This window comes from Pyrgilauda ruficollis, unplaced genomic scaffold (genome assembly GCF_017590135.1).
Source record: "Pyrgilauda ruficollis isolate IOZ18807 unplaced genomic scaffold, ASM1759013v1 scaffold169, whole genome shotgun sequence".
NCBI lineage: Eukaryota > Metazoa > Chordata > Aves > Passeriformes > Passeridae > Pyrgilauda > Pyrgilauda ruficollis.
Window position 1 is genome coordinate 347,180 of NW_024515764.1, and position 25,543 is coordinate 372,722.

Here is a 25,543-nt window from a genome sequence, read left to right on the forward strand (position 1 = left end):
GTCTTAGAAAGCCTGGGAGCCTCTGGAACTCTTCCAAAGATAAATCTCCTCATTATTTTCAAAGCAATGTGGCTTTTCCCTGCTTTATTAAAGATAACGGAGGGCTTTTGTTGTATTCTTGTAATTCTGTGTGTTTGAGGGACTGCTCTTCATTGCTGGTGTCAGCACCACCTGGTAAAACATGGACATGAATAACTCCTGACAGGAGAGGCAGAAATTCATTCTTCCATCTTTAATAACCTCTCCAACTCTGCAGAGCTATAAAAAAGATTCTGGCCAGGGCTCGACAGCTGGTGGACTCCAAAAAGGAAGATGGATTCACTGCCCTGCACCTTGCTGCTCTCAACAACCACTTGGAAGTGGCTGAAATTCTCATCAAAGAGGTAAGAAATAACTCAAAACCAACATCAAGGAAAAGTTTTTCAAACACCTCTCAGCTGGCCCATCCCTGGGTCAGGAAATGTGTTATTGTCTGACAAATTGGTGCTCCTTGTGAGGAGCAGATAACTCAGCTAAACTCAACAAAGGTGGAGTGGGATTTGGGAGCTGCCAGGCCCCACACTCTGAGCTCTGCAGCCAAGCTCAGACTCAGATCTCATCCCCCATGCTGCAATTCCTGCTTTTCCAGGCTCCCACGAGGGGTGATTTTACTTTATTGACTTTAAAGCACCAACAGCATGGTATAACTAAAACTGATAAGCCAAGAAACACTTATAATGTATTGTAATTAGGAAATAGTTAACTCCTGATTGTGATGAGTGAATTATAACATCTGTATTGTGTCACCCTTCTCATGAGACTGAAAATAGAACAAAAGTTTTTCAGACACCTCTCAGCTGGCCCATCTCTGGGCCAGAACAGGGTGTTATTGTCTGACAAATCAGTGTGAGGAGCAGACAGCTTGGCTAAACTCAGCAAAGGTGGAGTGGGATTTGGGAGCTGCCAGGCCCCACACTCAGTATTATTATTATTATTATTTACTGTTATGCTTGAAATTATTAGGATAAGTGCAACCACCCATTCCCCTTTTTTAGCACTGCTCCTTCATCCTGCTCCTTACCAAACCCCCAGGAGATGATGGCTCAGGTGCAGGGCCAAAGTCCTGGAAGTCCTCAGGAGGGAACTGTGCCTGTCCTCCCAGCATTATTGACAGTGACACCATCTCTGAGTGCTGTAAATTCCTTCCCATCTAATTTTACTTGCCCTGCCTGACCCACTCTGGCTGGTTAAGTCAGTGGAATATGTGACTTGACTTTGAATTATTTGGGATCATGCACATCAGAGTTTGGCTCTTGAAATAGCTGTCACCCTGCAGCAGCTGCTCAGCAGCTCTGTGGGGCCTCCAACTTCTTCCTTTCAGAGAAATTCATGCCCATTTCTCTGATTTGTAGGGATAATCACCAAGTAGGGTCACTCTGAGGCACTCCTGGCCCTGCAGTGTAAAATTTGAACCCATTATTTACAAAAAGAATCTTTGTGTGCTTTCAAAAAGTTGCACTTCCAAGTTTTAAGTACGAGGTTTAAGACTTTATTTAGATTTTGATGCAGATCAGAAGCTTGGGAGTATATTTCAGAGTGTTTTTCTCAATTTCTTTTAGCTGCAGGCTTCTGGCTTGCTGGGAAATGTGGAGCTGAACGTTGGGACTGCCATTGCCTGCTACTTAGCACAAGAAGGAGCAGATATTAATTATGCAAATCATCGGGGAAAGTCTCCTTTGGACCTCATCACAGATGGAAGAATTGTCCAGATTGTCAAAGACTTCTCACAGAAATTCAGGTGAGCCTCGGGAAACCCTTGGAAATCAGAGATTCCCCCAGCCCTGGTGTCTCTGCAATGAGACCCTCAGGATGTCACCCTGAGCGTGTCCTGTTTGTTCTGGAGTGTGGAGGGCTGAAGTGAGGCTGTGTGCTGAGTTTGGAAGGGTTGGGAAAAGCAGATTAACAGGGCTCTTTGCAAACCCTTGGCAATCTGAGGAGCCTCTGGGGCCACTGAGAACAACTCTGCAGAGCAGTCCTGGGTTCTGTTTTACTTCCATTTGATCCTCACTCACAGATATTTAAAAAGAGTACTGCAAAAGTGGGCACCAAAACCCCCAGGATTTATTCCAGGGCTAGATAAACACTTGTTTTGAAGCTGATAAGAGAAATACCTGAGAAAATGCCAGAGGGAGAGTATGGCAAGTCAAAGCTGGCTTTATCTGGGACTCTGAGCAGCATTTGTTTGGATTTGGGCTTTGCAAACACGAAAGCAGAGTTCTGTTTGATCTGGGGCACAGAGTCTGTGCTGTTCCTGCTGGAGGAGGAACCCCCAGCAGTGCAAAAGGTGAAAAGTGTCTCTTTAACACCTTCCCCAGGAATTCTGCCAGTGGAATATGTGTTGGACTGAGGTTTTTTGCTTAAAAATGTCATTTCTGTCAGGCTGACATTCCTCGTCATTATTATTATTATTATTATTAATTTTTTTATTATTATTATTGTCCCATTATTATTATTATTATTATTATTATTATTATTATTATTATTATTATTATTATTATTATTATTATCTGCTTTCAGCAGATGATTGTGTTGTTATTTTACTGTTACCTCCAAAACAGCAGTTTCAACTTGTGTAAATGGATATAAATTAGAGATCCCTGCTCTTTTCCTTTCTTTTTTGGGCAGAACCATTGAGGATCCCAGCTGAGCTTGTCCCAGCAGGGCAGGGAAGGGTCTCAGGTTTATCTGCCTGAGCCTGTGCTGCCCTGTGGGGTAACCCAGGGATAACCTGTGGGAAATGGATTTGTAAAAATTCTTAAAACTTAACAGAAATTTCACATAGTACGTGTGTAAATATCTGTATGTAAATTTTGAGGTAAGAAATTATGATTTAGAAATGTTATAGAACAGGACAGACATTGTTGAGAGAGAAACTGAGTTAGAAAAATGTTTTAAAGGATAACTTTACAAAAAAAAAGATTTCATAGTTTAGAGAAAATGTATGGAAATTTTGAGGTTAGAAATTATGATTTAGAAATGTTCTAGAACAGGACAGACATTGTTGAGAGAGAAACTGAGTTAGAAAAATGTTTTAAAGGATAACTTTACAAAAAAAAAGATTTCATAGTTTAGAGAAAATGTATGGAAATTTTGAGGTTAGAAATTATGATTTAGAAATGTTCTAGAACAGGACAGACATTGTTGAGAGAGAAACTGAGTTAGAAAAATGTTTTAAAGGATAACTTTACAAAAAAAAAGATTTCATAGTTTAGAGAAAATGTATGGAAATTTTGAGGTAGGAAATTATGATTTAGAAATGTTATAGAACAGGACAGACATTGTTGAGAGAGAAACTGAATTAGAAACAAGTTTTAAAGGATAACTTTACAAAAAAAATATTTCATACTTTAGATAGAATGTATGTAAATTTTGAGGTAAGAAATGTTATAGAATAGGACAGACATTATTGAGAGAGAAATTGAATTAGAAACAAGTTTTAAAGGATAACTTTACAAAAAAAAAAAGATTTCATACTTTAGAGAAATAGAACAACGAAAGATGAAATAAAAATATTAAAACACCTTTCAGTTACCTCATCTGTGAGTCAGAAAAAGGCTCAGTCTGCCATTACCCACTGCTGAAGGAGCTTGTGGCTCTCATTTCTGACATCTGCAGGGATCAGCAGGTTTCTTCTGAGAGCTCAACCATCACCTGCAGCCTTCGCCGTGTGCACACCACGCCCAACACCATGACCAACCTCAGTGTGTCCAGCGTGGCAGTGCCCACAGAGTGCCTGGTCTGCTCAGAGCTGGCCTTGCTCATCCATTTCTTCCCATGCCAGCACAGTATTGTGTGTGAAGGTGAGTCCTCACTGATTTTTTATTTTTTTTCTCATGGTTTTCTTCCCAGCCTCTCTCTTTGCCCTGTCAGAAATCTAGCCCTGCTCACACACAGAGCTTTTGTGCTGTTTGTGTCCTGAAGCAACCCCAGCGTGATTTCAGCATCTCAGACAGCCAAAGTTATCTCTGAAAAACACAAAATGTTCTGCCCACCTGCTGCTTGGGACTCCAGGCAGCTTTGTTGGGCCTGGGTAATTCAGAGGGAAAGCCAGTTCTGGCTGGCAGTGCTTTACCCCCCAGAAACCTCCTGAGAAGGATTTCCCTCTCCTCTGGCTCTCCTAACTCTTCATTCTTTGGGATTTCAGCTGATTTAAGGGCAGCCTGCTCAGACTTGCCAGCAAGTTCATCTCACAAGGCACAGAGTGAGTGAGCACAGGGAGTTTGCTCAGAACTCTGTGCCAGAGCTTCATCCTCTTCCCCCAGAGCTGCAGCAGCTCCAGGGGCTCAGAGCAGGGAGGATTTAAAGTGATGTGTTTGCTGCTGACCTGGGAAAGATTAAATAAAAGAGTAGGGCACAGCTCAGAAAGCAGGTGGTGACCTCATTCCATGCAGGAGCAATCCCTCAGTCACCCAGGGAGGCTCAGGTTGTTCAAATCTGATCTTCTTGAGTCTGTTGTGGGTTTAATTGTCATCTCTCCTTGTGGCAGAATGCTCCAGGAGGATGAAGAAGTGCATCAAATGTCAAGTGACAATTACCAAAAAGCTGAAACAAGGTATGTCCTGGCTGTCCTGCTGCTCAGGGCTGTGGGGAGGGTCCTCACAGGCTTAGCTTGAGGGGCATCAGTGATTTTCAGTCAAATAAGAGTTCATTTATTTTGGCTTTGTGTGTGTGTGTGTGCCTGTTGCATTATCCACCTTCAGAGAGGAAAAAAAAGTGGATTTTAATAGATTTTCTCAGGTGTCGGAGCCAAGCTCAAGCTGCATAGGACAGGACATTTAAGGGAGCTTTACTGGGCCTGGCTTATTTTGTATATTGAGAGCAGTCAGGTTTCACATGGGGTGATTTAACAGTAAAAATTCATGAGGGAGGGAAAATTACACCTTGTGCAAGCCTTGCTCCTCCCCTGGCTGAGAAATCAGTGTCTGTGCAGGGCTGGCATGACCCAGCTATGCAGAAATCTCAGAGCTGGAGTATTTCAATAAAGGTTTTCAGCCCAGATTTCTCTCCTGTCCACGTTTCCCAGTGTCAGGAGGAGCTGTGATGTCAGCAGGGCAGCAGCAGGATTTGCTTTTGCCATGGGGTTGATGCAAGTTGCCACTGAGATCACTCTCAGAGCATGTGAGGATTTAATTGCATGTCCTGCATGTGACTGAGCATTGTGGGCTTTTTTTGGAGTCAGCCTTGTGACTTGATGCCTGGAAAAAAAGCAGGAATCAGTCCCATGGCACTGGACAGGCACAGCTGGCAGAGCCAGAGCTCCTCTCTGCAACTCCAGCCTGCCAAAAATACCACTTTAGACCTGACACTGGACAGCAGCATTTGTCTTTGCTGCAGACTGGCAGCAGAATAATGATGGGAATTCCAAAGAGGGCATTTGCAGGCAGATTTCCAGTGGAGGAGGAACATCAAGGTCTGAAATACCAGCAGGATTTCCCTGGCAGTGATGTCTTCAGTGCTTGTCTTTGACAAGCTCCCTGTCCCCAAGGACTGGGTTTGAAATCACTTCTTGCACCACTAATGTGCAGCTAATTCCAGAATTAGGAATGGGACATCTGTAGTGAAGTAAATCAGTAAATCACAGTGTAAATCAGTGATTCAGGAGCAGAAAATGAGCAGTGGGAGCTGCACTGAGAATATTTACCCAAACTCCCATTGTCCAGGATTTGGGATTCTTTCATTTCAGAGTCAACCAAATGACTCTTATTTATGTAAAACTCTTCATTTATGGAAATGAAAACTGTAAAACTCAACACAGGTGTTCAGATGGTTTCTTCTGGTTTGACCATGTGTGTCCTGAAAGACACACACAATTTCTCAGACATTTCTTGGGCAGAAATTGGAGTCCCAGGTGTGACCAGGAGGCTGAGAGAACACAGTAAGGATCCCTGTAAGGATTCCCAGATTAGTGGGGCAGAATATCACAACCAACTTTGAATATTTTCACTTGAAGTGAGCAGCATATTCCAGAGCACCAAGGCAGGAATTTCAGACAGGATTTAAAAAAACCAAACCATGCCAAACAAACACAAAGCACTGAGTTAGTAAAAAAAAAAAAACATCACCCCAAGGATTTTTATTTGATCCCTGGCTGAGTGCAGAGAGTGCAGTGTGAGTGGGATGCTGCTGCTGGGAGGGGCAGAAGGAGGAGTTAATGAGTTAATTAAGGCTGATCTCTGCCCACAGACAGCACGGAGGTGGAGTGCAGCCCCAGCTCGGAGTGCACGGAGCAGAGGAAGCTGATGGAGGAGCTGCAGAGCCGCTACCGGCAGATGGAGGAGAGGATCACCTGCCCCATCTGCATCGACGACCAGATCAAGCTGGTGTTCCAGTGCGGGCACGGCTCGTGCCCAGACTGCAGCACGGCGCTGACCGTGTGCCCCATCTGCCGCCAGGCCATCCGCGAGAGGATCCACATCTTCGTCTGAGGGTGCTCCTCCACCCCCATCTGCCTCCAGGACATCCAGGACAGGATCCACATCTTCGTCTGAGGGTGCTCCTCCACCCCCATCTGCCTCCAGGACAGCCGGGGGAGGATCCACATCTTGGCTGAGGATGCTCCTCCTCCCTGTGCCCCATCTGCCCACAGAGGATCCACAGCTTCGTCTGAGGGTGCTCCTCCACCCCCATCTGCCTCCAGGACATCCCGGACAGGATCCACAGCTTCCTCTGAGGATGCTCTTCCTCCCTGTGCCCCATCTGCCCACAGAGGATCCACATCTTCCTCTGAGGATGCTCTTCCTCCCTGTGCCCCATCTGCCTGGGAGAGGATCCACATCTTCGTCTGAGGATGCTCCTCCACCCCCATCTGCCTCCAGGCCAGCCGAGGGAGTATCCACATCTTGGCTGAGGATGCTGCTCCTCCCTGTGCCCCATCTGCCTCCAGGCCATCTGCAAGAGGATCCACATCTTCGTCTGAGGGTGCTCCTCCACCCCCATCTGCCTCCAGGCCATCCAGGAGAGGATCCACATCTTCCTCTGAGGATGCTGCTCCTCCCCTGCCCTGACTGAGTCCCATCTGCCCGGGAGAGGATCTACATCTTCATCTGAGGATGCTCCTCCCTGGCCCTGACCCCATCTGCTGCCAGGCCATCCAGAAGAGGATCCACATCTTCGAGGATCCACATCTTCATCTGAGGATGCTGCTCCACCCCCATCTGCCTCCAGACCATCCAGGAGAGGATCCATGCTGCTCCTCCCCGTGCCCTGTCTGCCCAGGACAGGATCCACATCTTCCTCTGAGGATGCTGCTCCTCCCTGTGTCCCATCTGCCCGGGAGAGGATCCCCATCTTGGCTGAGGATGCTGCTCCTCCCCGGCGCCAGCCCTGCTGTGCTTCCTCCCTCCGCAGGGGTTTGGCTCCCTGGGAAAAGGAGGGAAGCAAAGGAGGGATGTGCCAGGGGAGGAGGAAGAGGAGGAGGAGAAGGAGGAGTCCCCTCTGGGGTGTCCCAGGGAAGGGACAGTCCCTCCCTCACGTGTGCTGCTCATCCACCACCACTGGACTGACCATGCTTCAGAGCTGGGCTGGGCACATCCTGGGGTGCTCCAGAGCTGAGCAGATCCTGGGGTGTTCCAGAGCTGAGCAGATCCTGGGATGCTCCAGAGCTGAGCAGATCCTGGAATGTTCCAGAGATGAACAGATCCTGGGATGCTCCAGAGCTGGGCAGATCCCTGGAATGTTCCAGAGATGAACAGATCCTGGGATGCTCCAGAGCTGAACAGATCCTGGGATGCTCCAGAGCTGAGCAGATCCTGGAATGTTCCAGAGCTGAGCAGATCCTGGGATGCTCCAGAGCTGAGCAGATCCTGGAATGTTCCAGAGATGAACAGATCCTGGGATGCTCCAGAGCTGGGCAGATCCCTGGAATGTTCCAGAGATGAACAGATCCTGGGATGCTCCAGAGCTGGGCTGAGCAGATCCTGGGGTGTTCCAGAGGCATCCAGGAGAGCTCCCAGCTCCCGAGGAGGTCCAGGACCAGCTGTCCCAGGTGCCAGGGACAGGGAGGGATGTCCCCAAGCCCCTGTGCACCCCTGGGGCTCAGCAGCCCAGCTGGATGTCAGGAGTCCTAAAGACAGAGCGTGTGCCTTAGAGAAAAAGTAGTGAACACTGATTGGAGAAAATCTGTTAAAACAAATATTTCTGACCTCTAAGTGACACTCTTCTTCTTCTTCTTCTTCTTCTTCTTCTTCCATATTTTATTTTATTTTTTTGGCAGAGCCGTGTGTTCAGAGACTCCTGAGCTTTCTATCCATAATGCCAAAGGCAGGTGTTAAATACTCCAATCAAAGTGTAAAGAAAATAAATAGTAATAATTAAGATACGAGGGGGAGGAGGAAAAAAAAAAAAAAAAAAAAGGGATTTCATTTTTGTTTCTTTGTTTTGCAGCAAAACTTAATAAAATAAAAATATATATTTTCCTGAGCATTAAAAATGAATGTACAAACAGTAGCTGTATTGTTTTCCAGCTGAGTGGAGAATTATTACCACTCAGTCATCCTGTAAAGTAAATTTTGGTGGAAGTGTGGCTGTTTATCTGGGGTCTGGTGATACAGTGGTGCCCAAACCCCCTGTTTGTTACATATTGGAAGCAATATTTAAACAAACAAAGCAAAACAAAAATTCCAGTGTTCCTCTGCTCCCTTTGTTCCTTAGCAAAGAGGTGGCAGATCTTTCCAAGCAATGTGGAACTGTGTGGAGTGTGTGGTGGTGATGGGAATATTGATTATTTATAGCCCTGTGGTTTATTCAGAAAGTTATTTCAGCAGTTCTTGACTTCTAGAGATAATGTTTATCCAGATATTCACTTGAGTTTGTTACAGTTTCAATAGATTTTATTTTTTTTTTAATCTGTGAAAGTGGATCATATTTAACTCCTAAATTATTTATTTGGCTCCTGCTTAACACCCAAATAACCTGAAGCTGAACTTCAGAATCAGCTTTGGTGTAAAAATCAGAGGTGCAGATTCTCATTATTTCCCAGAAATCCAAGCTGATGGGAATGCCTTTGGAATAATCCAGAAATTTCCCCAAAATCTTTGCTGGGGCAGCAAAACAAAAGTGCTCAAAAGTCCAAATCTGAGCCAACTTTATCCTGTGTAATCTGCTTTTATTAACCCCTTTTTGGGGCAAGGGAATAATTTTGCAGACTATTTATTACCCCCAGATTATTAATTTTATCCATATTATTATTATTCATATTATTCATATTGGTAGAAAGTTCAGATTGGTAGAAAAGAGGGAGATTTTTTTTTTTTTCTTGCAAAGCAGAGTCAAGTAAAAAACCCATCTCTCCTTTATGGTCCCACTAATCTGTGCTGCTCCCAGGATTTTAGGAGGATTGAACCACCCACAAATTGATTATTAATATTAAATTAATTATAATGTTAATATATAATTAGTACATATTACAATAGAAATATTATATATTTCTATTAATTACTATATTAACTATATAATATAATGTAATATATGATATGATATGATATGATATTATATTATATTATATTAATATATTAAATTATAATATTGAAGTAATGCAATTTAATATAAATTACTTCTATTAAATTAATTATAATATTAAAATCATATCACATTAATTATAACATTAAAACCAGGTTATTAATACATCCCACCAGACAGCAGGGACAAAAACATCCCCAGCCAGGGGAGCAGTTCTCAGATCACTGTGGATTCATTTTGGTTTTGCCTTTTTCCCTCATTTCACCCCCAAATTTCTGCTCCCAGCTCAGAGCTGAGCCCCAGCCTGGGTCAGGCCAGTGCAGCATTTCTCTGAGCAGCAGCTCCAAGTGACACTTCAACAAAATATTCCTTCTCCTGTGCCAGCTGGAGCTGTTTGCAGCTCATTTGTTTTTCATCAGAGCGTGGATTTTTCTAGGAACATCAGCAGCTGCTGGTCACGAGGGGCTGCGGGCTAAAAAATGGGAAAATTCTCTTCAGGCCCCAAACATTCCTGTTCTCCCTCTTCCAGCACACAAAGCCTTTTTTTTTTTAGCCCATGACCCACAGAAAAAAAAACCAATTTTTCAGTGCCATTCCCACAGGAATGTTGGGTTGTTGGTTTTATTTTTGTTTTTTTCTCCCCAAGTTGGGAGCTGAAGGGTGAAATCTGGAAGTGCCCAGGAGGGAAAATCCCATTCCCTGCAGGTGAAATCCTCATCCTGCTGCCTTGAGCCATCAGATTTTTGGGTCCTTCTCCTTTCCTCAGCTCCGTGCAGAATTCCCAGATCACCACAGGGTGTTTAATTCCAGTGCTGAATAAATAGAGATTCCCTGAATAAACAAATTTCATGAGAGGTGAGGTTCCTTTGGCACAGCCAGAGATCCCCACTCCCAGCACTGATGGTTTTTTTTCTCTGTAGCATCTCTTAGCACAGATTTACAGGTTCAAAACTTACAGGTTTTGCTGTAAGATTTGTTGTCATAAATTGCTTTTTGTGTTATTTTTGGGCACTGGGATGAAGCAGTGCCAGTGTCCTGAGAAACGGAGCAGAGTTACTGGAAATTGTGCTGAAAAAATAACATTTCATGGAGGCTGAGCAAAGGAAAGGAGAGAAACGCTAAGGATAATCCATAGAGGTGAAAAAAATCCTTATTTTTGAGCTGAAGGCTGCCCTGGGGAAGGGAGCCATGTGTTGTGTGTTTAAAGCAAATATTTCAACAGCAGAGTGAAAACAGCAAAGCTGAGCTGGTGGAAGGAGGGGAGTGCATCCTGCTGTGCAAATAATCCCCTGCTCCGTGTCCTCCACAGCCTCTCCTTGCCCTTTTTTGGGTTTTTTTCCACCATTCCCTCCCTGCTGAGAGCAGCTCAGAGCTGGGATGTGCATCCCTGGGTGCTGGAAAATCCCTGCAGAGCTCCCTGCAGGGGAGGATGAGGATGGATGCAGGGGGGAAGAAGCAGAGTCTGTGCCTGCCCAGCTCTGGATCCACTCACACCAGGAATTCCAGAGCTCTTGAGGCACAAAGGAATGTTTCAGAGCCGGGATGACAGATCCTGCCCCATCCAACCCAAAATCTGCCCTGCAGAACGTCTCCTGCCTAGGCAGGGCTGGGGGACATCCCCGCAGTGCCACCGAGGGTTCTGTGCCCTGCTGGCTCCGAGGAGCAGGGGTTTCATCAGCCAGGCTCCATCTGGAGTGCTGGATCCTCTCCTCAGCTGATCCCTTTGCCCTAAAACCCGAGGTTTGTCTTGGCCTCGGTGCTCTGCTGGTTTCTCAGCAAATATTTGGCTGGAGCTTGAATCCCTTTGAAAGCTCTCTGCGGCCAGGGTGTGCTGAATTTCTGTCTAGATGGGCACGGTGGGGAGAGAGAAAGCAAAGTGCTTTCCAAGAAACCCTGCTCTCCCTTCTGATCCTCCCAGGGATAACCTGGCAGGGGAGCAGGATCCCAAAAATGTCCCAGAGGTGGTGCCAAGGTTCCCATTCAGCACAGGATGAAGCAGCTCATGTGCAGCACGGTCTCTTCCCATTCAGAACGGTTCTGTGACTCATGGAAAAAGGGTTTTCCTGGCTGTGCTCAGCCTTTGTGGCTGCGTGGAGAAGCGTTCAGGAACAGTGAGGTCCTAAAAATTCACTTTGCTGAAGCTCTGTGCTCTCACTCGGCCGTGCTGAGACGGATTTCACAAAAACTTCTGCATGAGGAAGGGAATTCTTGCTCCCCTCAGGCTGTGCTTGTGTGAGTCCCCAGTCCCTGCTTAAAAATTGGGTTCTTCTGCTCCTCGTCACAAAAATGAGAGCCACAAAAATGAGTGAGTGACACAAAAATGAGTGAGTGACACAAAAATGAGGCACTGAGTGGGTGCTTGGAGGGTTTCAGGTCCTGATTCCACGTGGACCTTGAGCAAATCTCACCTGCCCAGGGCTGGGTCTGAGCCTGTCCAAGGTGCAGGACAAAGCCAGCCACAAAAATGAGTGAGTGACACAAAAATGAGGCACTGAGTGGGTGCTTGGAGGGTTTCAGGTCCTGATTCCACGTGGACCTTGATCAAATCTCACCTGTCCAAGGTGCAGGACAAACCCTGCCCTAAATCAGGATTAAACTGTCCTGGGTCAGGATTAAACTGTTCTAAATCAGGATTAAACTGCCCTGGGTCAGGATTAAACTGCCATAATTCAAGATTAAACTGCCCTAAATCAGGATTAAACTGCCCTAGGTCAGGACTAAATTGCCCTAAATCAGGATTAAACTGCCCTGGGTCAGGATTAAGCTGCCCTAGGTCAGGATTAAATTGACCTGGTCAGGATTAAACTGCCCTAAATCAGGATTAAACTGCCCTGGGTCAGGATTAAACTGTCCTAAATCAGGATTAAACTCCCTGGGTCAGGATTAAACTGCCCTGGGTCAGGATTAAACTGCCCTAAATCAGGATTAAACTCCCTAGGTCAGGATTAAACTGCCCTGGGTCAGGATTAAGCTGCCCTAGGTCAGGATTAAACTGCCCTAGGTCAGGATTAAGCTGCCCTAGGTCAGGATTAAGCTGCCCCCAGCTGCTCCAGGACGAGAGGAGGGTGTGCAGTGCACGAACTACAATCTCCCTCCAGCCCTGCTGAGCCCTCCTGGCCCTGGGAGAGGCCCTCGAAGCTGTTCCGTGGCTGAAACTCAATGTTCTTCCAGCTCTGGGTTTGATAACAACATTTTCCCTTGGAGCCAGTGCTGCCTTGGTGGAGAAGAGCTCTTGGCTGGAGCTCTGGAGCCCCATTCCCAGGCAGGTTTTCCCCTCAGGACTCCCCTCTCCATCAGCATTTTTCTGTTCTCTGCAGGTTCTAAAAGGAACTGAGAATTCGGGCACTGGAGGCATAGCTCAGCTGAGTTCTCCCTTGGTGCTGTCATTGCAGCTGGAACACCAACAGGGCTGGATTTGCATCTCTTTGGAGCTCCAAATGCAGGATTTTCCTGCCATGCACAGGCACATTCCTTCTGCTGCTGGGGGAACCATCCCTAGAAAGCAGCTGAGAGCACCAATTCCACAGGAGGAGAGCTCTGCACCCTGGCTTTCTGCTCTTCCTCCTCTCCCAGCTTCCCTCTGTGGTTCCATCCATCCTGTTACTCCCTCTCCTGTCCTTTTCCTGGGGTCTGAACCACTGCTGCACTCGGTGCTGGTTTGTCCTGGTGAGAACTGAGCAGGGAAATGTTCATGGAATTGGGCACCCAGACCACTGGCCTTATTTCTCCTGAGCTCTTTGAAAGCTCCAGGCCAGCTGGAGGCTGCAAGTGGATGAAACTAAGAAAACACCGCAGCCTTGATTATGAACTGGGGTGGAAAAAATTCCTATTAAAGCATTTTTCATTATTAAAATTGCAAGGCTTTTCTGACATCTTCCGAATGCCTCAGATGCCCCCAGGGAATTTTTACAGGACCTTCCCCCTGCCTGGCATTTGCTGCTGGAGCTGGGAGCCTGCAGAATTCCTTTTCCTCAACTGGGGTTGAGTTCAGCCCACCTCAGGATGAGACAGAAAAGTGCAGCTGTCCCTGAAAACCTGAGAATTTCTGAGTGAGCTTTTTCAGCTGAAAATCTGAGAATTTCTGAGTGAGCTTTTTCAGCTGAAAATCTGAGAATCTCTGAGTGAGCTTTTTAGGCTGTCTCTGAAAATCTGAGAATTTCTGAGTGAGCTTTTTCAGCTGAAACTGAGAATTTCTGAGTGAGCTTTTTCAGCTGAAATCCTGAGAATTTCTGAGTGAGCTTTTTCAGTTGTCTTGGAAAATCTGAGAATTTCCGAGTGAGCTTTTCAAAAAGCTCTGAATGGATTTGTGTCTGGAGATGCCTCAAAGAAGCTCCCGGGCAAACCCCTCCAAGCCTCTTGGGGACCCAAACCCAGCGTGACCCAAAAATCCCCCAAGCACACCAGAACCTGCAGCTCCCCAGCCGAGTTTGCTGGAAGAGGGGCTGCTGGTTTTACTTTTGGGGGATTTTATCAGCTCCCTGAGCAGTTTCCCAAGCAGAGAGCCCAGCCTGCTCTCCCAGCATCTCATTTTTCACCCCGGGACAGCCCGTGACAAATGACTGGAGCATCCCCAGTGACACATTCCAAGGGGCTGATGTTGCTTCTGGATTCCTCTTGCTGCCCTCTCCCCTGGTTTGTTTCTTTTTTTTTGAGTTTTTTTTTGGTTTTTTTTCTTTTTCATTACATGAAGCTGACAACTGCAGATTTGCCCTGTGTTGCTCACACAGTTAAAAGAAGAGTTCATGTCCACCCCAGCTTGTTTCACTTTGCTGCTGCTCCTCGGCCAGCCCAAATTTCAGCTGCAGTAACACGATCCCACTTGGCAGAGCCTGAGAGAATCTTTGGCACATTGGAAAGAGGCTTAATGTAAAGTCTGCTCTTTTTTTCTTCTCTTTTTTTTTTTTTAAAAATCTTTTTTTTTTTTTTTTTTTAGGGCTTTTTGAAACTGCCCTGGTTGTGCACAGCTCTGGCAGCTGCTGCAGGGCTGCTCACAAACGCTCCAAATGTGAGCTCAAGGATCACAAATGCGTTCTGTGCAGGGAATGTCTTGAGTGCCTGTCCCAAAAAAATCCTCCAGAAACCCCTCCAGGACGACATGGATCGGGCAGAACAACTTTCTGCAGGCAGGAGGAGAAGCTCCCTGTCCCTGGAGCAGAGGAGGAGCAGTGGCTGGAGGACCACGCTGGGGTTTTTGTGTCTGTTCCCTGTGCTGGCTGTGCTGGCAGTTGTGGAATATCCAGCTGGAATCCAGGAAATTCAGGTGAGGAGAAGGGATCTGAGCCTCAAAGGCCTGGGAGGGGAGTGGGGTGTCCAGGAGAGGTGCAGGTGTGCTCGGCTTAGAGGCTGGGATCTAAATGTCTAAATAAATGTCTAAATAGATAGATAAATACCTAATCCAAATGGAGAAATAGATCTAATGGGTCACAATAGATCTAAACAGATAAGAAGATCTATACAGACCTAAATAGATACAAATAGATCTAAATAGATAAATACCTAAATAGATAAATGTCTAATTATCTAATCTAAATAGATAAATATATCTAACAGGTCTGCAGATAAATAGGTCTAAATAGATAAATAGATCTGTAGACAAACAGATCTAAACAGACCTGAATAGATCCAAATAGATCAAAATAGATCCAAAGAGACAAATATCTAAATGGATAAATGTCTGAATATCTAATCTAAATGGAGAAATAGATCTCAATAGATCTAGAGACAAATAGATCTAAGTGGTAAGTATCTAAACAGATAAATGTCTTAATGTCTAAATAGATAAATAGATCTGAATAGATCTGTGGACAGATAGATCTCAATAGATAAATATCTAACTAGATGAATGTCTAAATATCTAATCTAAATATGTAAATAGATCTCAATGGATCTATAGACAGATCTAAATAGATCTGAATAAGCATCTAAACAGATGAATGTCTAAATATCTAAACAGATAAATTAATCTCAATATCTCTATAGACAAATAGATCTAAATAGGTCTAAATAGATAAATATCTAACTAGATAACAGTCTACATATCTAACTAGATAAAGTCTAAACATCTAATCTGAATAGATAAATAGATCTGAATGGATGTGTGAACAGATAGATCTCAATAGATAAATATCTAACTAGATAAAGTCTAAATATCTAATCTGAATAGATCAATAGATCTCAATGGATCTATAGACAAAGAGATTTAAATAGATAAATATCTAAATAGATAAATCCCTCAATTGCTCATCTAAACAGATAAATAGATACAAATAAATCTGTAAATAACTCTAAATAGAACAGTGGATGTATAGATTAAAAATATCTAAACAGATGAGCATCTGTAAGGGCAGCAGGAGGAGTTCAGGCTGCTGGAGCCCCTTTGTGCCAGGGTCCCAGAGGATAAATTGCTGCCAGAGGGATCAGGAGCCCGGGGAGGCAAACGGGGAACAGAGCTCGGGGAGTTTCCCTCGGAGATTTTTGGCTGCCCTGGGGATTTTCTGCTTTCCCAGCCCAGGCTGATGTGGCAGTGCCTGGCCGGGCTGGGCTGGGCTGAGCTAGGCTGGGCTGAGCTAAACTGGACTAGGCTGGGCTGATCTGAGTTAAACTAGGCTGATCTGAGTTAAACTGGGCTGAGCTGAGCTAGGCTGGGCTGAGCTAAACTGGACTAGGCTGGGCTGATCTGAGTTAAACTAGGCTGATCTGAGTTAAGCTGGGCTGATCTGAGTTGAGCTGGGCTGAGCTGAGTTGGGCTGGGCTGAGCTGAATTAAGCTGGGCTAGGCTGGGCTGAGCTGAGTTGGGCTGAGTTAAGCTGGGCTGAGCTGGGCTGAGCTTCCCTGCACTCCCTGCCCTGCTGTGGGGTCCAGGCTGGGACCTGCAGCTCTCAGCTGCCTCTCTTTGGGGTCACCCCTCAGTGGGACTCCCCAAATCCAGGGGGATCCCTGGCACTCCCAGGAGCTGATCTTCACTTTCTCCTTAACTTCATTTTAGCCTTTAATCCTATAAAAAAAAAAAGAATCTTTGGGGTTTTTGTGTATATGAGCATCCTGACACTGCCCTCATTTGCATCACATGCTCAGGTTGTTGTTAATTAGCCCTAATTCAGATGGAATTAATTACAGTCATTACAGCTCAGTGAAGGTCTGAGTGCCCAGGGTGAATAATTCAGAGCAGGGTGGTTGGCCCGTGTCTCACTCCATATATATATATATATAATTATATATATGTGTGTGTGTGTGTGTGTATATATATCTGTATAAAAATTAAAGATGCCTTTAATTTCTATCTGTATAAAAATGAAAGGCATCATTTCTTCCATGAGGAAGCAGCAGCCAGCTCCTGCTGCCTCTGGAATGTGAGGCTGGGCCACTGTCCCTGGCTCTTGGCCACTGCCTTGGTGCCTCTGGAGCCCAATTTTCAGTGTTTTATCCCCAAAAAGGAGAGACAGAGCTGGAAAACTTCCCAAAAACCCACTCTGGGTCCCATTCATTCCCCTCCAGGTTCTAAAAGGCTTTTCCAGCTGGAGCCAGACGTGTGGCACCAAATTCCAGCTCTTGTGCTGTTCCATGCTTTAAAGGCACTCCAGGCTTTCCAGGGCTCCTCTTGGCTTTGAGGGCATTTCAGAGCTCCCTGAAAGAGCTCCCTGCACAAAGATTTGCCTGTTTTAGTCATTTCTGCAGATTTACATCTGGGGAGTGACAGCACAGAGAGGAGGAAATGAGAATTTCCAGGCAGAGCTGCAGCACTCGCTGTGGCCAGGAGCCTCCTGAGGGCTCTTCCTGCTCTCCAAGAAGGAGAGGGGCAGGTTTGGGATGTTTTGGGATGATGCAGGGCTGCTCTCACCCCTTGGGTACCCCCAGGCAGAGCCAGAGGGGCTCCCCAGCCCCCCAGGTGTCCATGGATTTTTTTATTCTGCACTCTGAAGCCCCTTAGAGCAGAGAAGAGAATAAAAAGAAAATCAGTTGGGATTTATTAAAGAGAATAAATTGGGATTTATTAAAGGCCTTCAAGAGGTGCACCTTGGGCAGTGAAAACCTCTGAGGGTTGTCAGAAACCTCTGGGTTTCCAGCCCAGGATGGATGATGGTCTCAGGTTTTTCACACAATTAAAATTTGGTCCATTTACATATCAGGGGTTAATCCTCTAATTACAGCTTCAGGTACTGAAGTCATTTACCTCAATTCTCCCCCTGAAATTTAGTTTTATTTATGCTTTTTGGGGCCTGAGGCTGTGGGATGTCCTTGGATCTCAGGCCTGGAGGAATTTTTGTATGTGACAAAATGTGAAAACGCTGACTAACACTTCAATATGGACTTCACAGTTATTCACTAATTCAGCATTTGAGATACACGGGCTAAATAAACATAAAGGCTAAACATAAAAGCTAAATATCAAGGCACCAGCTGCCCTGGAGTGTCTCCATGTCCTGTTTTGTCTTTAAGGAAGATGTGCCAGGCTCAGCTGTGCCCAGCCCAGCCCCTGCCCGGCCCAGGCGTTACACCATCACCCCCGGCCACCTCAAGTGGGACCACTTCAACCTCACCTACAAGTAAGGCCTGGAAGCAGCCCCAAAACTGATCCTGGGGTCTGGATCCTCCTGCTCTGTCCAGTGGTTTTGGGTCTTAGCCCTGTGGCTTTTGGCAGGGCAGGGAGAGCTGCTGAAGCCACTCCAAAATAGGAATATTTTGGTAAATGCTGCACCTCTGGCTGGAGTGAGATGTTCAGGGCACAGACAGGCTCCCCTCCCTCAGAAGGTCCTGACTGAGGATTAATTCTCTTTATCCTGGTAGTTTTTTAAGAGTTCTGTATGAACCTCAGTGAGCACAGAGGGAAATCTCTGGGTAATCACTGGTGAATTTGAATTTATCCTTTCAGGTTTTCACTGTTGAAAGGTGGACTCAGGATTGCTGTGATTTCAGGGCTCTTAGCAAGGCAGAATAACCCCTCTTAGTTAGGGAGCAGCTGAGTACTTGAGTCAAGCCCTAAACTTTTGAATATTGTTCCAGAAGTCAATGGGAGGATTCCCAAATTCTTAATGCAGGAATTTTTCAGAGCTGAGCCCTCCCTTGGACCATCCCTTCAGCAAAATTGAGTTTGCTGATGTTGTTCTGCTTAGTGTGGGATTTTAGCAATCTTTCTTGATTTATAAAACCTGAGAGATCAGTACAGAATCTGGAAAATAGAAAAGTTAAACCTGAGGAATCAGCACAGAACCTGGAAAATAGAAGAGTCAAAACCTGAGGGGTCAGCACAGAATCTGGAAAACAGAAAAGTTAAACCTGAGGGGTCAGCACAGAAACTGGGAACCAGCAAAGCCAAAGCCTGGTGGATGAGGAGGAGGTTTCCTGATGCTGCTGTGTGTCCCTGCAGGATCCTGTCCTTCCCCAGGAACCTGCTGAGCGCCAGGGCCACGCGCCGCGGGCTGGCGGCCGCGTTCCGCATGTGGAGCGAGGTGTCCCCGTTCAGCTTCAGGGAGGTCCCCAGGCACCTCCCCAGCGACCTCAAAATCGGTGAGTGCCCCCCAGGTCCTGCACTGGGCCAGGGAGCTGTGGGTGTGGGAATTCCAGCAATTCCAGAGTGTAATTCCAGGGTGTAATTCCAGGGTCTGGGAGGCAGGAGGGCTCTCCTGTGCCGGGTGGACTCTTGGGTAAGGTTTGGGGCTTTGGCAAAGGAAAAGTGCTTTTGTCTGCTCCAGGGAATATTAATGTCACAATTATCACTTCTTGTGAAGCTGGGAAGCTTCAGGCATTTGCCAAGAGTGAACCCTCAAATTCTCTGCTGCTGGGATGCCACAGGTGGGGAAAGCCACAGAATAAGAATCCACAGGTGGGGAAAGCCACAGGAGAATAAGAATAAATCAGAAAGAATAAGAAATAGAAATAGAAATAGAAATAGAAATAGAAATAGAAATAGAAATGAATAAGAATAAGAATAAGAAATAAGAAATAAGAGCCCACAGGTGGGGAAAACCATGGGAAAATAAGAATCCACAGGTGGAGAAAGCCACAGGAGAATAAGAGTAAGAATCCACAGGTGGGGAAAGGCACAGGAGAACAAGAATGCACAGATTGTTACTCCACAGATAGGAAGGTGAATGTTGGGAGGTGCAATGAGCCAGCCAGGGTCACAGAGCAGGTGAGGGGTTCAGGTTGTTGGTGGGTCCATTCTCCCTTTTGCTGATCCCTCTGGAGCAGTCACTGCTCCATCCCTTCCCTCCTCCCCTCCACGGCTGTTCCTGAATTTCCTGGGGCCCAGAAAAGTTCAGTGCTGAGGACTTTTGTGCTCAAGCCCAGCTGCCAGCTGCCAGTTCTTCCTGGCATTTCTGAGGCACGGATTCCCGGTGCCAAGCAGGTTCACCCTCACTTCACACCACGTTCCCCTCCTGATGAGGCTCCAGGGCTCTGTCCTGTGCCCTGTGGGAGCTCCAGGTGCCCAATTCCAGGGATTCAGGATCCTGCTGCAGCTCTGACTCCAAGGCATCTGCTTATTTATGTTCAAAATGGAACAATCCAGGGGTTATCAGCTCTGCCCAGCCTCTCTCTCAAAAAGATCATTTCCACCTGGTGTTGCAAGAGGAGCTCAGCATTCCCTGCTGGAAAACAAATTCCTGTGTGTCCTTTGGGAGCAGCTCTCCATGCAGGGTCAGTGTTGCCATCACTCCTGACAATTGATTTGCATTTATCTTTCCTTTTGAGGCTGGAAAACCCCTGGGATCCCATCAGAGACCTTCCCAGTGAGCCAGGGCTTTCCTGGGCAGGCTGATCCTGCTGGATAACTGTGGAAACTCAGGGCACTGAGAATATTTCTGTTTGCTACGTCCAGTCTAAGCTGGAGTGGTCTTATTCCTTCAATGACTTCATTGATTTTTTTGAGGTCATGGAGTAATCTCCATGAATTTGAAGATTTTTTTGTGGATGACAAACACTGGGGAATTTTAGGCGTTGGTTGTTGGTTTGATGTGATTTTTCTGCAATTGTTTTTCGACTAATTTTTTGAGAGTACTTAATTTTTTTTGTTTAAGGGGTTATTGATTTACTTAAATGGGATTGTCAGTCTTTTAGCTCAATTTTAAGGTGATGAGTGCTACAGTGCTACGTCCAAGAATCGAATGAAGTGTTTTGAGAAATTTTTGAGAATTTCCCTGTCTGCTCTGGGGTGCCCTGACCCCCAGGGGCACAGATAACCCTCAAACTGCTGCTTTTCCCCCAGGTTTCTATTCCATCAACCACACAGACTGCCTGGAGTCTCTGACCCACCACTGCTTCGACGGCACCACGGGGGAACTGGCCCACGCCTTCTTCCCACCCCACGGAGAAATCCACTTTGATGACCACGAGTACTGGATCCTGGGCAACACCAGGTTCAGCTGGAAGAAAGGTGAGCACTGGGAGCACGTGGAATGGCTGGGGTTTAAGTTTTAGTCTGGGATTTGGCTGAGTTGGGAAAGTGACAGCGGAAATGGTTGGGGTTTTGTTGTGGGGTTGGAAGTTGTTGTTCCTCTGCCCTGAGCCCCAGCTGTGTGGTGGCAGAGCCATTTCTTGCTGGAATTACTGGAATTAGTGAAATTATTGCATAGTTCAGCCACATCCTTCAGTTAAAATCCATGTGCTGGATGCTGCCAAGAGGCTTGAGTTGGACTCCAGGCTGTGGAGGTCAAACAAGAGCGTCTTTCAGCCCGGAATCTTCCCAACCCCATTTCTTCAGCTCAGGGCTGTGGGAGCAAAGGGCAGGAAGCTGAGGAGGATCAATGCAGCACTGGGTCAAACATTTCTGCTCCAGAGCAGCTCCTCTGGAGCCTGGCACTGCTCTGGGTCCTGCTGCTGGGAAATGGAAGCACATGGAAATTATTGGCTGGATTTGGGCCCAAGGAGACACAGAGATGAACCTGGGGCAGCTTTGCCTTATGGAGACTGACCTGGAACAGAGACTAGACAGAGCTATAGAATAAAGCACGGATTTATGAAAAGGATCTCCTCCATGGATCCACCTTGGGCAGCACAAGAGCCCAGCCAGGGCTGCAGCCAAGGTGAACCAAAATGGTCCCAAAATGAACCCGAAATGAACCAAAATGGTCCCAAAATGAACCCAAGGTGAACCAGAATGGTCCCAAAATGAACCCAAGGTGAACCCAAATGGTCCCAAAATGCACGATGGTCACGGGGTCTCTCCCTGGGATCAGCTCTGCTCCATGTGCACATTGCAGTTCATTGTCCAATCCCAGCTCAGCCCCTGCACTCCCATCCTTGTTTTTCTCTCTCCAGCCCACGCTGTTTGTGCTCTTGGGCTGAGATTTGGATCATTTGTCCTTGGTCCCCAGCTGGAGCAGGAATTGTTTTGTCTCCCTGCTCTGTGCACAGAGCTCACCATCTCCTGATATGAACCCAGACCCACACACTAAAGCAGCTCAGAATCTGAAAAATAGAAAAACTAAAACCTGAGGCACCAGCACAGAATGTGAAAAACAGAAAAGCCAAAACCTGAGGCATCAATACAGAACCTGGAAAATAGAAAAGTTAAAACTTGAGGAATCAGCACGGAATCTGAAAAATAGAAAATCCAAAACCCGAGGCATCAAAACCTTTCCTGTGGTTTCACCCCAGGAAGAATGCTGACAGAGCAGAGCTGTGGAGCCCAGTCCCAGCTGGTTTCTCTCCCCAGGAGTGTGGCTGACAGACCTGGTGCACGTGGCTGCCCACGAGATCGGACACGCCCTGGGCCTCATGCACTCGCTGAACCCCAACGCGCTCATGCACATCAACGCCACCCTGACGGGCAAGAAGAGCATTTCCCAGGACGAGGTGTGGGGAATCCACAGGCTCTACGGTGAGAGGGGGGCTCAGGCTCTGCAGGCTCTGCCTCACCTGGCAGCCGGAGGCTGTGGAGCGCTCGTGGTGTCAATCCCACCTCGCGCTCCTGCTTTGGAGCGTTCCCCATCCCGGCTCCACGCTGTTCCTCCTGACTTTTCCTGCCTGAAGTTGGTTGCTGAGTCTCCTCCAGCCCGTCTAACAGCTCATCTCCTGTTCCAGGCTGTGAGGACAGGTTGTTTATGTGCCCAGCGTGGGCCAAGAAAGGCTTCTGTGAGAAGCGCAGGAGGCTGATGAAGAAGCACTGCCCGTCCAGCTGCGACTTCTGCTACGGTACCAGGGCTGCTCTGGGGCTGGGGCTGCACACAGGGAGGGGAAAGTCACCTGGGACAGGCAGGGTCTTCATTTCACACCAGGCAGCGGTGACACAAGTGATCCAGCTCCAAGCAGAGAGGGTGGTTTGTGCATCTGAGCCCAGATCCAGGCCTGGAACGAGGAATAATTCAACATTTATGGAGTGGAATGTGAAATTCCTCTCAAATTTAATTCCTGGCTTTAGCTGAGCCAGGGAACAGCAAGGCAGAGAGAGGGGCTGCAGAGCAGCTGCTGAGGCAGGGATGGGGCAGAAACAAGACAAAAACAATTCCAGCACAGCTGGACTGGAGCTGCTCCCAGAACAGCACAGAAAGGTGATTAATCACAGGATGTTAATCACCTTCTCCAGCCTCAGGTGAGGAACTCCTGCAGGGCAAGTTGCTGCAGCTGTGGCAGATAAATTGAGTCAGATAAAAACTGCTGTCCTGAGGATATCCTGGATAACCAGTGCCTCTTCAGCACAGAGGGTTTTTGGTTTTTTGGGCCACATTAATGAAAGATGCAATTAGATACTTAAAAACCCAGATATTCCACAGGCTTTTCACACACTGGACTGTTCATGTCCTCTTCCACAGCTGTGAAAGGGACAAATTGATTTTTATCCACCACAAAGTTTTTACCTTTGCACATCAATCATGTTCTTTGTCTATCCAAGAATTGCTCAGGAAGAGGAGGCACTTTTTCACAAAATCATTATTTAAGGAGAGTTAAATGTATTAATTAAAGTGTTTTGGGGTGCTAAAGCTCCTTAACTGCTGCCATTTCCTCCTCTCCTTGCACAGAATTCCCATTTCCAACGGTGCCCCCCACTCTGCCCCCACCAAGGACCAAAACCAAGACAGTTTCTGAGGGCAGGAACGTCACCTTCCGCTGCGGGCAGAAGATCATCCATAAAAAAGGCAAAGTCTAGTAAGTGCTCTGTGCTCATCCAGGCCTTGGGAAACTCCATGTGCCAAAATCCACGAGGAAGAATGACAAAAATAGGATAAAGAAGGATGGAGTTTATAATCTGGAGCTCAAAAAGGATAAAATCCAATTTTATATATAGCACAAAGCTAATTCCTACTATCAAGCCAAATTCCCTGACTTGAATATTTATATTATTTATATTCTGCAAAATAGTTATAAAAATTTATATTTTTATATTTATATTTTTATAAAAATGCTTAGTATTTTTAAAATTTTATATTAAAATATTTATATTCTTTATATTCTGCAAAAAATCCATAGAATTTAAATTTACCCTTTCAGGTTTTAATTATTTGGCTGTTACTGAAGTATGAACAGGTTCTGGATGTATCTAAAATTTAGGTTGGCTCAAATCCATGACTTGGTTTAGACTTGAGGACCCAAATTCCCATCAACTTTCAGAGATTTAAACTCCAAAATGACTCATGATTATGCCCTGATTATCCACCTGAAATAAAGAGTAAAACTCAACTGTGTTTTGGTAAAGTCTCTGCTCTACACTTATTCAGCAAAGTTTATTAGTAGAAATAATTAATATTGAGTTTAACTTCCATTGTTTTTCTTCTGACAGCTGGTATAAAGACAAGGAACTTCTGGAATATTCCTATCCAGGTTATTTATCCCTAAATGAAGATCACATGAGCATCATTGCAAATGCAATTAATGAAGGAACTTACACTTGCATAGTGAAGAAAAAAGAAAGAATCCTGACTACTTATTCCTGGAGAATCAGACTGAAGCACTGACCCAGCCCTGGATTCAGCTCCTGCTCCTGTTTCCAGCTGTTTCTTTGGCATTTTAGATTTAATCTCCAGTAGTGCAACTGAATTCTCCAGCAGCTGCTTTGGTACCTTGGGCAAAAGAGACTCTGGGACTGGTTACTGGAATGTCAAACTCCTCCAGATTCCTTTGAATGATAAAGAATTTATCAACTATTTGCTGTACAGAGAATTAAAAACCTTTTTTTTTTTTGTAAGAAAAGTGTCATGTGGAGCTGTGTGAGCTGCAAAGCAGGAGCAGACTCTGCCCCAGCCCCTGGGCCAGTGGGGTGGCAGGAAAAGGACAAGTTTAACACTCAGAGTGTTTTCCTGCCATTTTTCACATCCTGGTGCACTGCAATAGAAAAAATTACACTGCTAAGCCTTAATTTACTTTTCTTTCACTTGCCAGGAGGATGAGGGTCACACAAACTCTGTTTTGCTCCTCACTCCAACATGTTCAGTTCAAGGAGACACAGAACAGCTCTTCCCCCCAGGTTTCCTGTGGTTTGAGGGTTTTCCTCTTATCCCAAGAGGCATTTATTGCTCAGAGCTGGTCCTTGAGGGGTCTGAGCTGCCCAATTTGCTAATTAAGGGGTCTGCACTGCCCAGTTTGGCAGTTAAGGGGTCTGAGCTGATCAGTTTGGTCCTTAAGGGATCTGAACTGCTCAGAGTTTGGTTCTTGAGGGCTCTGAGCTGCTCTTTTTGGTAATTAGAGGGTCTGAGCTGCTCAGTTTGGTCCTTGAGGGGTCTGAGATGCTCAGTTTGGCAATTAAGGGGTCTGCACTGCTCAGTTTGGTCCTTAAGGGGTCTGAGCTGCTCAGAGTTTGGTTCTTGAGAGTTCTGCACTGCTCAGTTTGGTAATTAAGGGTCTGCACTGCTCAGTTTGGTGCTTGAGGGGTCTGAGCTGCTCAGAGCCTGGTTCTTGGGGGATCTGAGCTGCTCAGTTTGGTAATTAAGGGATCTGAGCTGCTCAAAGTTTGGCTCTTGACGGATCTGAGATGCTCAGTTTGGTAATTAAGGGTCTGCACTGCTCAGTTTGGTAATTAAGAGGTCAGCACTGCTCAGTCTGGTCCTTGAGGGGTCTGAGCCTTGAGCCTGCAGGAATGAGGTGACTTCCTCCCTGAGGATGAGGGGAAAGTGCCCCA

General features: G+C 46.2%; 2 protein-coding genes across 3 annotated transcripts in view; both read left to right on the forward strand.

Moving 5' to 3' along the window:
- Positions 1 to 8,663, forward strand: part of MIB2 (MIB E3 ubiquitin protein ligase 2) — a 42,484-nt gene extending 33,821 nt beyond the window's left edge. Inside the window, exons 14-21 of the mRNA XM_041463673.1 lie at positions 257 to 383; positions 857 to 885; positions 1,302 to 1,404; positions 1,599 to 1,777; positions 3,655 to 3,839; positions 4,526 to 4,591; positions 6,223 to 6,515; positions 6,755 to 8,663. Coding sequence (XP_041319607.1) covers positions 257 to 383; positions 857 to 885; positions 1,302 to 1,404; positions 1,599 to 1,777; positions 3,655 to 3,839; positions 4,526 to 4,591; positions 6,223 to 6,464 — 931 coding nt within the window. The 3' untranslated portion in view covers positions 6,465 to 6,515; positions 6,755 to 8,663. The remainder of the gene's footprint in view (positions 1 to 256; positions 384 to 856; positions 886 to 1,301; positions 1,405 to 1,598; positions 1,778 to 3,654; positions 3,840 to 4,525; positions 4,592 to 6,222; positions 6,516 to 6,754) is intronic.
- Positions 8,664 to 14,281: 5,618 nt separating this feature from the next.
- Positions 14,282 to 24,612, forward strand: MMP23B (matrix metallopeptidase 23B). Of its 2 annotated transcripts, XM_041463652.1 has the most exons (9): positions 14,282 to 14,361; positions 14,535 to 14,755; positions 17,936 to 18,038; positions 18,860 to 18,999; positions 20,699 to 20,866; positions 22,148 to 22,312; positions 22,516 to 22,626; positions 23,451 to 23,577; positions 24,209 to 24,612. In XM_041463652.1, coding segments are annotated over exons 1-9 (1,212 nt in total). In that variant the 5' UTR covers positions 14,282 to 14,359; the 3' UTR covers positions 24,384 to 24,612. The 2 variants fall into 2 exon arrangements, with proteins under 2 accessions (XP_041319586.1, XP_041319587.1); XM_041463653.1 differs by lacking the exon at positions 14,282 to 14,361 and having other exon boundaries at positions 14,494 to 14,755; positions 17,932 to 18,038.
- Positions 24,613 to 25,543: the final 931 nt, after the last annotated feature.

Excerpts from the sequence above, each read along its gene's own strand:
- MMP23B (XM_041463652.1), top strand. Across the intron at positions 20,867-22,147 it reads CAGGTTCAGCTGGAAGAAAG|GAGTGTGGCTGACAGACCTG; the intron begins GTGAGCACTGGG and ends TTCTCTCCCCAG. Across the intron at positions 22,313-22,515 it reads GGGAATCCACAGGCTCTACG|GCTGTGAGGACAGGTTGTTT; the intron begins GTGAGAGGGGGG and ends CTCCTGTTCCAG.